This window comes from Aythya ferina (assembly GCF_964211825.1).
Source record: "Aythya ferina genome assembly, chromosome: 4".
Lineage (NCBI taxonomy): Eukaryota > Metazoa > Chordata > Aves > Anseriformes > Anatidae > Aythya > Aythya ferina.
In genome coordinates this window covers 67,913,276-67,925,862 of record NC_140300.1, presented here as the reverse complement: position 1 = coordinate 67,925,862, position 12,587 = coordinate 67,913,276, and the positions used below count along the sequence as shown (strand labels likewise).

At 38.0% G+C, this 12,587-nt stretch overlaps 1 protein-coding gene across 15 annotated transcripts in view; it reads right to left on the bottom strand.

Moving 5' to 3' along the window:
• The window catches only part of PDLIM5 (PDZ and LIM domain 5), a 130,719-nt gene that overhangs the window by 8,810 nt on the left and 109,322 nt on the right, over window positions 1-12,587 (bottom strand). For all 15 annotated transcript variants that reach the window (XM_084518547.1, XM_084518549.1, XM_084518533.1 and 12 more), the window contains 2 exons: window positions 6,364-6,538; window positions 306-486 (listed from right to left, as the gene is read on the bottom strand). In XM_084518547.1, coding sequence (XP_084374673.1) covers window positions 306-486; window positions 6,364-6,538 — 356 coding nt within the window. The remainder of the gene's footprint in view (window positions 1-305; window positions 487-6,363; window positions 6,539-12,587) is intronic.

The following is a 12,587-nucleotide window of genomic DNA, read 5'->3' as shown; positions in this document are numbered from 1 at the left end:
TTGCTCAAGAAAAACTAGTAATTACAACAGCTACAGAGCAGCTTAAGGAAAACGGGCTAAACTTGAAAGAGCAAAAGAGACCATGCTACCTTTTCTTAAAGAGCATCAGAGAGAAACTGAGAAGGCTCAACATTAGAAGAGACAAATATATATACTCCATATGTGATATGAACTTAAAAGGTGGGCCAGAGTACATTTTGAGGAATGCAAACTGGGCCACATAAAAGGGAATTTCGTTACTGAGAAGCAGTGAACAGTGTGGTTAATGCTCCCACTTAAGAACGGGTCAGCTGCTGGTCACTTACTCCAAGGATCTTTCTCTGGCACTTTGAACACTCCGGGGCGAAGAACTTCTCATAGCAGACCTCGCAATACAGAGCCCCTTTCTCTTCCACAAATCCAATGTAAGCCATGGAGGCTTTGCAGTGAGCACAATTAAACTCCTCTGGGTGCCACGACTTCCCCAAGGCCACCAAGAAGGGTCCTCTGGTTAGGAAGAAAAGATTAATCAGCAAATACCACTGAGGTAGCTCCTGCTAAAGCTTTTAATTTATCAGCAATACCTCTGCAACATTATTTCACCGTTCACAAATTTGTTCCAGATTTGCTCCATCCCTCTTCCCTCCTATGGGCTTCTAAGAAAGTGTCAAATGTTGATGAGATCTTTTCCCACTGAACTCTCCCCCAGAGACACCTGACCTCAGTAAAGACTAATTCTTTTCACTTCATGGCATTTCAAAAATGCTATTTCAGAACTGCATTAAATACAGTGCTGAAGAGGCTGCTAGTGGAAAGAAAATAAATAATAATAATAATTAATAAACGTTCCCAATGTTCTCAACTGCTTCCCTCTATTGCAAAGAGACATTTGACTCTGTGATACCATCAGCTCTCTTTCAACATGCATTTGTATATCAAGGCCACAAATGTTAAAGTATGCTTGACTCCATTATGAGCTAATAAGAGCAGTTTCTTGTCAGACAAAAATTCTGTAGCTGTCCTTATCCAACAAGTTTGTCACAAGATAACCCATCCAGTTGCTTTTTCTTGTTTGCTTTCCCCAGAAGTGAGTTAAAATAAGAAAATTTTCTCCAAGGACAGAACCTCCTCTATTTTATTTTTTTTTTTGCTTTTATAGCATTTGTCTGGCAAATGCCACAAGGTTAATGGACAAAACGAAACTGTCCATTTCTAAGCAAACAAAAACTTCTCATTTTATAAGCCATAAGTCTCTTGTATATGCCATTGAATCAGCATTCATTTGAAAACACATTCAACATGCAAATTTCTTTAACAAACATATTTACTCTAATGAGGTGACTCCTGGGTCCCAGCAACACTCAGTCTTTCAGAATTTATGTTTTAAGAGAACTTTGTGGCTCAGGTTCACTCACCACATTTCCCATTTCTGTGATACCAATAATGATACCATTCTTTCAGTAATGCATCTTTTTTTTTTTTTTCCTAATATTTCAATCCAAAGAAGTGTAAAGTACTAGCGTCACCACCCTGTTTGCTAAACAATTTTGGAAATTAAGTAAGCAACAGAAATATTTTTGTTTAATATAAGATACTCATATGAGCAAAACAACAACAAGAAAAGCAAAAACATTAACATTTGTTTCCAGAGTTATGCTGACTGTAAGATGAGAACTATGTGGGCAGAGGACAGAGGGCATCTTCCTTTAGAGAAGCAGACACTTATTTTCATTTCTCTTCTACATTGTCTCTGGAGATGCTTTGTATTTTCAACAGGAGGAGAACTCAAAAAACAAAGGGGCTCAAACAGGTTTAGGGCAACTCATACACCTTCTGAGATGAAGAAGATATTTAATCTGAAACTGTTTCTTCCGTTCCTCTCTGAATACTGCAGAAGAAACAGTGAAAAAGCAGCTCCTGGAGCAGCTCATAGCCCTTTAAGGAGCAAGCCAGGGGGAGTGCAGCCCTCTGCCCCTGCTCACAGCAGATGCCTGAGCAGAGCAAACACTGACCTAACCTGATACCCTCCTGCTGCCATACAAGCACCTTTCTAGATCAAAGCCCTTTCAGTTCTGTACTGATCAAACAATACAAGCCCTTATGTACAACAAAGTGCTCTCCTCACGCCGTGTCAGCACAAGCTAATTTAACAGATTCATTAAGACAGGGCTGACACCGAAGAGGTTCTCTCCACTCCAAGTAGGATTGGGTTTCTGGCCATCTGCACTGCAATGATAGGCTTGGTTAGTTATGAAATGGAAAGCAAGCACGCTAGCGACAGGAGGGGAAGGAATTTTTACAACATCTGCTACATTTAGCTCTCCACAGTTTACAGTTCTGACATATTGAGGTTAGCCATTCAAGACAGCGCGCAGGAACCCAGACGGATGGGAAACAGTGCAGGAGTGCATCTATGGGGTTTCGTTCCCAGAAGTCCCCAGACAGCTGTGGCCGTGCCCTGTACAATGTCTCCTAGGTGTTCCATTAGTGGGCCTGCTCCCCACGCACACGTGGCCAGGGGAGCACTTTCTAAATGCGATTTTACGTTTAATCAGGCTGTAGTTTAAACATGTCAAGCTGACGCTGTGGCTTAATGATACCAGTGACTTAAAAGCTGCCCCAAAGCATGTGGAAAGAAAAAAAAAAAAAAAAAAAAAAAAAAAAAAGAAAAAAGAAAAGAGAGAGCGAGAGAAAAAAAAAAAAAAAACACCTGCTATGTAAAATACACTAAAACGTGATATTCAGAACTTGGACTTATTCCTAGTCTCTGCATATTTTTGTGATCAAAACAACAGCTTCCAGTAAGAAAAGTTATTTATTTGCTTCATTCAGTTGAAAAGGAATTAAAGATTGGAGTGAGGGGGCCACATGCCCACCATCATGATTGGAATAAGCCAGGGCAGAAAATGCTAGGAAGATGGCTACAGATGACTTCATTCCTCATTGTGCATTAACAACAACAAAACCCCCCAAGAACTCTATGCCAACTGACTCTTTGTAAACTAGTCCAATTTGAAAGGTGGCACTCAAAAAACACGTTCCTCCCACCTGATGCTTTGGGACAACCTAACTAGCAACAGTTACCTATGAATGCAGTTTCATCCCAACCTACTTTCAAATGCTAAGTGCTTTGGACCAAATTTCTGACATCACCATCTAAGACCACGTGAACCAAACCCGCAGATGGAGGCAAATAGTAGTAGCTTTTTTTTTTTTTTTTTTTCCTTTTTGAGAGATTGTGATGTACTTACATCAGTATTTACAGACTGTTATGTCCCAAAGGATCACCAGGTACATAAATTTGGTAGCAACATCTAACATCTGGGTCCCACATGTAGCAATGATATAGGGTCAAATTGGAAAGAAAAGTAAATAATGTACAAGGAATATAAGGATAATTTCACTATTATTCTACTTGTAACTAAATATAACTTTATCAGTATGGTCACGATGCATTATCATGTCAATAATCTAGCTTCTCATGTGGCTTTGATTATGACAGCAAGCCAGAACTGAAATTTGGTGGTGGAGAGATCAAAAGGATTTCCACATCTGCTGAGTAGGTCAATCACTTTTTTAGTTATTGTCTTCTCATTTGGAAATGATGTGATATATAATTTCTGTATAGGAGATGTTCAAGGGAAGCACCATTCCTAATTTTCCCCTCGTGCCTTTAAATTAATTAAGATCTATGAGAAAGTGACAAAACCAAATCATCATTCACAGGTATACCAGAGATATGTTCTCAATGGAGATACAGGGAAAACACATTTGCACTTGAAAGGGAGAGCAAACTCTGCACTGTGGTACTCAGTGAGACTGCCTGAGAACCAGAAGTCTTCATCAGGATGTCTCAGAAGTTTGCCAGACTGACACAGCAAGTAGATCATGGGAAATTTAGTTTGCCTCCAACTCTGATACTTTTAGACACAGAAACAAAAGATTACGTAATGAAGCTTTGGAAAAAAAAATGAAATCTTCATGCAATCACTGTATCAATAATTAAAGATATATTAAAAAGTTATAAGACGCCTCTAAGAAATTGTTTTGGCTTAACTAACCATGGTTATTCTATGCCTTAGTGTAAAGTAACCAACTCCACAATGCATTCTGGCTTCAAAGCAGTTGTACAGTGCAATGTCACTTAATCCTCCTCCTACCTTTTCATAGGTAACACTACCAGTAAGGGCATGAACTGTAATTATGCTAAAGCTTGAACTTGAAATGGCAATGCAAGCTTTCAAATCCACTGCATAATGTGAACATTAGGCATATTTGGCATTGATAATCACATGTCATCTCATACTCAAATGAAACAACGCTTGCTTTTAATAATTTAGATGGCATTTAACATGTGAAGAAATTTAAGGATTTACACGTTAACAGCAGTTGAAAGACAGACAACAGTATCAGTTACTACTCAGGAAGAGTTGTCACTTACAGTAGGTGACAATGGTTTAAGTACTACCAAGTAGGGCTGCCCCTTTCTCCTATGTGGCCACTGAGGAGCAAAGGTTGCTCCACAGACCGCTACACTTGCCTACTTACAGGGCTGAAGCTCATCTCTTCAATGGTGATGAAAGCAGGGAACAGCAGCAAGTGCTTTAAGGCCTGACTGAAGAGGTTAGCTGCTCAAGGAGAGATCTGTGCTGTGCGACGCCATGGCACAGAGCACCAACAAACCCTGCTGAAGCACAGGTCTTTTAAGAGGCACCAAGCTACATTCCTTGCATGAAAGATGCAGCATAGTTTGAACTGCTATGATGTCAGTATTTACTAGATGAACTCAAAGTTCTCCAGCACCCAGAGAACAAAAAAGTCAGCGTACTAAAGACAGACATGATGATTATATAGGCCAAACTGTTCAATGAATCAGACAAATCTCATCCAAAAAGTGTATAGGCCTTTTTGAAATTAATCTTTCATTTTGTGGTGAAGAACAAAATCTGGATTAGAGAGCAGGTATATCTACATTCAGAATTTATACTTTTTTCTGTTGCTTCAAGGAGATTCAGATCATATATTTTTATTTCCTTGACATATATGATGGAATTAGGAAAAGACCGCCAAAACATCACAGATGAGTTAGCAAAGAGTCCTCTAAGATTACCCTGCTGTTAACTGAACTGGTAGTGAACTATCAGAATGGAAATCTAATGGAAGTCAACAGGGTGGACTCAATTCATCCCTAGAAAGCAAGTGATTAGACTTAGTTGAATTTTCTGATGTAGAATTCAAGCCAGGGTTCAAGGAGCTCTAGAGGGTATGGTGGAAAGCTTGATTTTCTGTTATACTGAGTGAAATTTATCTATTTCATAGAGCTCACTTTCCTAATCAAACAAGTTTCTTTCTTTAACTATGGCGAAACATTGCGCAGGCTCTCCTATCTTGTTCACTGAAAACATGGGACAGATGAATAAAAAGAAATATTACAGGGCATTACTTTGCCCCTGCAGCTCAACAGCACAGATAATTGAACAACCATGAAGATGACGACATCTTAGAAGTATACATCTCTTCCAGAAAAAAAAAAAAAAAAGAAAAAAAAAATCTATTTTAGAAAAAAAATAAAATGTAAGGTAGATGAAAATTGGGAATGATTTGCACATTAACTCGAAAAGCGATTATAGCTCCCTGGTTGAGACAATCACGACTAATTGTCAAAAATCACTGACTGAACAATGCAGCCCAGATTAATTTCTTCCTCTGTAAGAAATTCTGGCTAAAGACAGATATCTTAGGGGACTCGGTGGAATTATTTATCTCAATTGGCATACTTGGTTTTGTGTATTCTCTGGATTAATCCTTTCCATCCGTATTATATATAAATCAAGTACACAAACTACCCAGTTGCCAAAGAGACCACCAAGGAATTTGAGAAGTAACAGTAGAAAATTATTATTAATCCATTCTCAGCAATGGTTAGACCCATATTCCTTGGTTTTCTTATATGGATGGAACTCACTATTTTTACTCCTCTTATTTAGAAAGTCTGGTTTATAAATTGACATTTGTGACAAGTTAGCCTTTATTTGATTTCCTGTACATTGTTTTCCAACTTTCTCATCTTCCAAATTTTATAGGAATGTGTGTGCAAGTGAGAACTAACTTGCTTAGTTTTCTTTTGTTTTATTTTTGCTCTACTCCACCCAGCCTTCAGGTTCTCTGTAAAACAGTTTGTGAGGCTCTGACTGTTAGGAGTTTGCCACGTTTTCCTCCTTCATTTCCCTCATTCTCAGATTTGCTAGATAATCCATATATAAAAACAGTGTTCTCTGTTACTGAAATGGAGCCTTAAAACACTTGCAACCTCAGGAATCAAAACCTGTGAAAGCAAAACAAAGCTCAGCTGTCTGAGAGCCTGTGGGATGAATAGATACAAACCTAATGACTTGATTACACTGTGCACACATGGGAGTACGCTTTCCTGCTGGAATATGCTCTGCCCTCTGAACCAATGTGTCTTGCTCCGTTAGCTGAGGTGGTGTCGCAAACTTTTGACTCGGGGCAGTTGTTCCAGATGGTTTAATACTGTTTGATGTCCATCCACTGGCAGGAGCTGGGGAAGGAATGCCAAAAGCATTTAGAAGACCATCTTTCAGTACCAAGTAAATTATTTTGAAATACGAGCAACAGGCAACATTTTTCTAACAGCCTTGTCCAGCTTGGCATATACCTGCCTACTTAAAGCAACAAATTAAAAAGTGCTTATTTTCTCCTCCTCCCCCACCAAGTAAGACTGTCCTACCTACTTTACAAAATGTCTGCAGAATAACACAGCACATTTTTGGCTAACTTGTAAAAAAGCAGTGGACAAATTTCAACATATTAAAGAAGTTATGTGAAAGAATGCACAACCTGTGAAGGCATTATTTTGCTTTAGATACAAAAAGTTGCGCCAAGAATATCAGTGTATGAACAGAGACATAAGAATATGACATACCTACTCAAAACATTTTACAGTGAGTAAAATAAATAGATCGTATGTCACTACCAACATATTAAACAAGAATATGAATCCAATACAACATGCACAGGAACTTAAAATACAGTACTGTATAATGAAAACATATTTCTAAATCAAACTTATACACTAGACTAGATCACTAAACACTGCCAATCTGAAGCACCCCAATGGCTGTGTTCGCATCTGTTTAGAAAAATTATGGCTCTGATGTAAAAGCCTGACATTTCCAGAAGTGTGTATATCCATAGACTTCCATTTGCATTCTGGTTTTAAGGTCATATATATAAGCTTTTAAGGAGTAAGAAAAATGCATTTACAAAAATGAAATGCACAGATGATACTTGCTGCCAAGGGTAATGAAGAAACAAACACTCCTCTGCTTTTCTTTCTCCTATTGATACATGTACCTTGGAAACGTACAAGCCACAACAGCACAAGTTTATGGGAGTAGTTACTCCTGTCAAGTGGAGAATTCTTTTTCTTTATCAAGCAAGCTACATAGAAAAAGAAAAAAATCTAAAAAAAAAAATTAAAAAATAAAATAAAAATAGCCTTTTGTTTGCAACTACAGGCAAGCAAAAACATGTCTGCTTACTCTGTGTCCTGTCTTTATAGCAGCCATACTAAACCTCGTAAATCAACAAGTGAAATTAAGACCTGAGTGGAAGCTCAGGAGGGAACAACCAAGCAACAACAGAGATGTCTGACAGCGTGGGACAATGCTCCTGTTGCAATGATGAATCTCTCCAACACATGATTGGGGTAGCTGCATGTAGCTTTCCCAATACTTTTTAATGGAAAATTAGTTTGTGGAGCTGTTAGTCTTAGTTGTTAGTGCTATTCACCCTTCCATTACCTTTCATATCTTCCAGGGAAAAGATGAAAAATTGTTTCCCATTATTTTCTTAATGTAATGCTGATCAACCTTTCCCTTACCAAAAGGTGCAAATATCTTTCTAGTAAAACACTATACCTCCTTGCTCAAATGGACACGGCATACTAATTCACAGAAAAGATAAATGACAGCAAATACAAAGAAAATTCAACAGAAATGACAATTTCTTACTATTTAAAGAAAATAGCCACACGCTACACAATTTAATCAAACAAATCCAGTGAACTTTAATAATAATAATAATAATAAACTAAAAAGCCTCTCCTGCATATTGGTGCACTAAGGTGACACAGCTGGAGAAGAAATCCTTTTCAACACCAATACTTTTATAGTCTAATCATGCTTGTTAGCTTGATGTTAATCCACTATCATTAGTAGGCACAATACCTACTTTTGCTTATTTTTTCCTCTGTATGAAGATGCAATGTAGTTGAATTTTCTCAAAATAAGTGATTTCAAGACTGACATATTTTTGGATCCCCTTCAGTATATGAAGTAGCAAAAAGCATACCTAATGACCATTATTTTTATTATTATTTTTTTAATATTAAGCATATTGCTTCTCTATTACATGTAATAAAGCAGTGTGTAACATCTTGAAAAATGACATCTTGATTATAGAGACATTCAGCATTGCTAAGTAGAAAGTATTCAGAAATGTGCACCTCAAAAGCACTTGATCTTGAACAAGTCACTCTGCTACTGTAGTTCATTTTAGATTATAAATGCCTGCTAAACTGAAAACATAGGAAGAGATAAAACTGGAAAAGGTGGCAGAAAGCCTTTGAAGACATGAACAAAAGGGTTTTGATTAATAGCACTTTCCTTCTCTATCACCACCAATGGCTTTCTGATTTTCAGGTCCCATTTCATGCAAAGACAAAAACACACTAAAACCAAATCTGTTTGAAGACTGTTTTCTCCATTAATCAAACTGCAGCACAGTTTCTAGTGTATTGCTCATTTGTGTTTATCTGCTGAATCCCAAAGCCCATTCAAACACATCAGCTAGCTCTTGTTTGCACTGGGGAAAAAAAAAAAAAAAAAAAAAAAAAAAAGAAAAAGAAAAAAAAACTCCTACTTGCTTAAAGAAAGAAAAAGTACAACTACCACGATCACCCCTATTTCTTTGGTCTCATTACAACATTCATTAGTGCTGTGCTGTGTTCATGTACAATGCTTTTCTGAATGCTGCCCAACTTTAAAATCACTACTGCCCAGGATAGGATCTCCCTCCAAAAACCCTCTCTCAGAGCTGTTGGACAAATTGGACCATAATTTCTGAGTTACTCAAAGCACAAAAAGAGGAGAGGAGAAGATGAATGTTCATCAGATTGAGAAATAACGTCAGTCTACTGCTGACCCTATGATAAAACAAAAATTCTCTTTTAAGCAAACCATACTATAAAACACACTGATTAATACCATGTTAAGGCTGTGGCCTAAGCAAAAACAAGCTGGCTATTTACAATTGAGGACCAGTGAAAGCAGATGGATCTACTCTACCTCCACTGAAATGGGTGAAATCATGTTCAATGCACAGACCTTTGGCAGATGCAAGACTCCCCAAGGGATCACAGCCATAATGCAAGTGGAGAATTAGTGTCAAATACTCTGGGGAATGAGAAATAACCTGTAACCTTCAGATACCTCTGCATTTCCAGAATATTTTTGGATACTGGACAAAACCTAAGTTTTAAAAGGCTTTTTTTTAAAAGGCTTTTTGACTGTCATTTGTAAATTTATTTGCTACTTTGGTAGGAACAATATCTAATTGATCACTGCAGATGCCATCATCAGCTGAGAACTAGGATAGAAAAGGTTTCTTCCTGTTTAAGAATCCTTGAAAATCAAGATCTTAAGGCATTTTATTATTATCTCTCTTCTTCCATCTTTTGAGGCCAGCGTAAAGCCAGGAAGCTCCCTCTTCATATTCACAGATTGTACCTGCAGTGCCCTCTCAAAGGGTAATTTTCTCCTTTCTAATATTCACATTAAAACCTTGTTGGTCTTGCAGAGTATTATCCCCCTCAATTCCTGCTCTGAAGTGGGCTCAAGTTTCTTTCACTTTAGATTCCTGATCCAGAAGAAGAGTCGGTCTGCTTCCTTTGCCTCAGATTCATACTCTAAGTTCTTTTTTTTAAGAAAATACACCAGTAATGTACACTAATAGCTATTTCACCATGTTTACTGTACTGGTTTCTCTGTAAACTTCCTACAGTTGTTTTTTGAGATTTTTTTTCACCATATATCAGTCTTCTTTTCACACACTTGATTTGCCTCAGTCTTCCTGATTCCCATCTGAACACCTACCTGCAGACAGTTTTAACACCTACTTGTATCTTTCCATAGGCCAGACGTATGCCTGTAACACTCCCCTAATCTTAGCAAAGGTTTGTAACTCCCACTGTAACCCAACTTTTTATTGGTGGTGGGTGAGTTCTCATTTTTGTTGTTTTTTGTTTGTAAGCAAGCAACTATTAATGATGTAAAAGAAATCTATATGAATTGACAATTTTTCTTTTTTTCTTTTTTTTTTTTTTTTTGGTCAATGTTCTACCTCATGTGGCTGAAGAATTTCAAATATTAGGCATGTTTTCTCTTTCAGCATGAAAGCTGATATTTCTTGACTAGCCCTTCCAGCTTACAAGTTAGTCAATACTCGCATTAGGCAAGATTTCACAGAATACTGACACTACTTGAGTTCCTGCATTTATTTATTTTTTTTTCCCTCATTCCCTTGGAAACCTTTCAGATAGAATTAGGTTCTAAGTTCTGTTTTACTGTGGGAGCAGCCTAATTTATTTATTTATTTATTTATTAACCTCTAGTTTCTTTAACAGATTCTCTAGCCTTGAAACACAGCTGCATGATTTAAACAAAAACATCAGACCCTGCAAATTTATGGAACTAGAAGCTTTCAGCAGGACACACAAGTAATAACAAGGAGGGTACAAATTCTTACACTCAATCTAAGCCTCAAAACCCCTCAACTCTGGCCATCAGTTTGAGCCCTCCTGCAGTTTGTGCTTTATACTTTGCTTTTTACATTCTCCCTTTGGTGTCAAGCATGGGGATGGGTTGCTGTTAACAGACACTTTTTTTTTGAAGCAATTCAGACTGCAGAATTGTTGCAGGGGAAAGAGGTGTCGGGAAGGAGGCAGCTATGCATCCAAATCCCTTAAAAAATGAATAGATTAAAAAAACATACCAGCACACATGAAAGGAAAAATTTATGACTTTGGATCTTTCAGCAGCTCTGTTCTCACAGAGCTGGTACCTGAGGTCTGGCAAAGTGCACGCACATTTGTAATATCAAAAGATGACCTAGCAGGGAGGGGAAGGAAAACAACTCCAGCTGCTTCACAACATCTCACCACAGATTTTCTGGCCACCGCCTTTGTCGAATGCAGTGGGACAGAGCACAGGAACTTGTGCAGGTTCTCTGAATTATCAGCTCTATAAATAAATACATTATAATCAATAAATAATTTATAAAAATTATAAACATCATTAAGAGTTATTCCACACTGAGTGGTGGAGAGGTTCAGGTTCTCTGCAAGTCACAGAAAAGATCCCTGTGGCTGAATTTTGGAGTTTTGCAGGCTTTCACCTTTACTCTCTTTAGTTAAACCTTTTAAAGCACCATTGATTTTTACCTGTGCATTGTCATAGCTGGCTTTTTTAAAATAGAAAACATTCTGTACCTGAGTATTAACTTTCTACTTTATTAGGTTTAAGTTTAGCAAACCCTCAGTGTTTGCTTTTACTGAACTCCTTGGTATGGCTAGTTTAATATTTAACAAAGTTTTAGGCAAGGTAACGAACTGGCTTTTTCTTTTAAAAAATCCCAGTGTGACTTTGCCCTTGTTGCACTAACAATAGGCTGTTCCATTGCTGAACACATGGATAACTACAAACATTAGGGAAAGATTTTTAAGACAAAGGGAGAAAGGCGGATACACAGTGGTGCCAAAGTCACTTTGACAGAGGTTCTCTGGTGCATAGCAACAATACAACAGCCTGAACTGTTTAACGCTCACTTAAACATAACATCAGGCTTCATGTAATATCTATAAATAACAATGCTACTTTAACTGGTGGGAGTGCCAGAACTTCATTTTAAAGTGCTCTAACCTGATGATTTATACACTGCTATCAAACTACTGTATTATAAATGGAAAATACAAAGGTTCATATGTCCAATTTTCTGACTTCTCTTAATATATCTGTACAGCAAGAAATCTTCCAGTTCCTTTCCTCCAACCCAAACAGATGGCCGGATGAAGCAACGTGTCTGAAAAGCTCGGCTGTCAGCTCATTGCATTAGCCGTGTATAACACTCTATCCACTCCCGGACCCGCGTGAAATCGCTCAAGTTAAATGGAGAAAACTACAGGACTAGCAAGACAGAGGGGGGAAGAAAAAAAGAAATGCTACGTTCAGCAGATCTCATTTGGTTGCTGCACAGTCTTGGAAGCATCGTCAAAGCTGAAACCCCACCACTGATTAAAAGCAGAACAGGAAGGATTAAACCATTATCATTTCTCCAAATGCCAGCAAAGGCTGGTATGCGCCCGTGGAAAATCACAACAGGTGCAAGTGCGGCCCGATTTCAACAACCTCTGCAACCTAGGGGCCAGTTCCTGTGCTAGCGACCAGCCTTTCAACTGCAAAGGCTCCGACGAAATTAGCTGTAAAGGATCTTTAATTAAAACTAGTATGGTGGTTTTGGCTGGCTCGGCC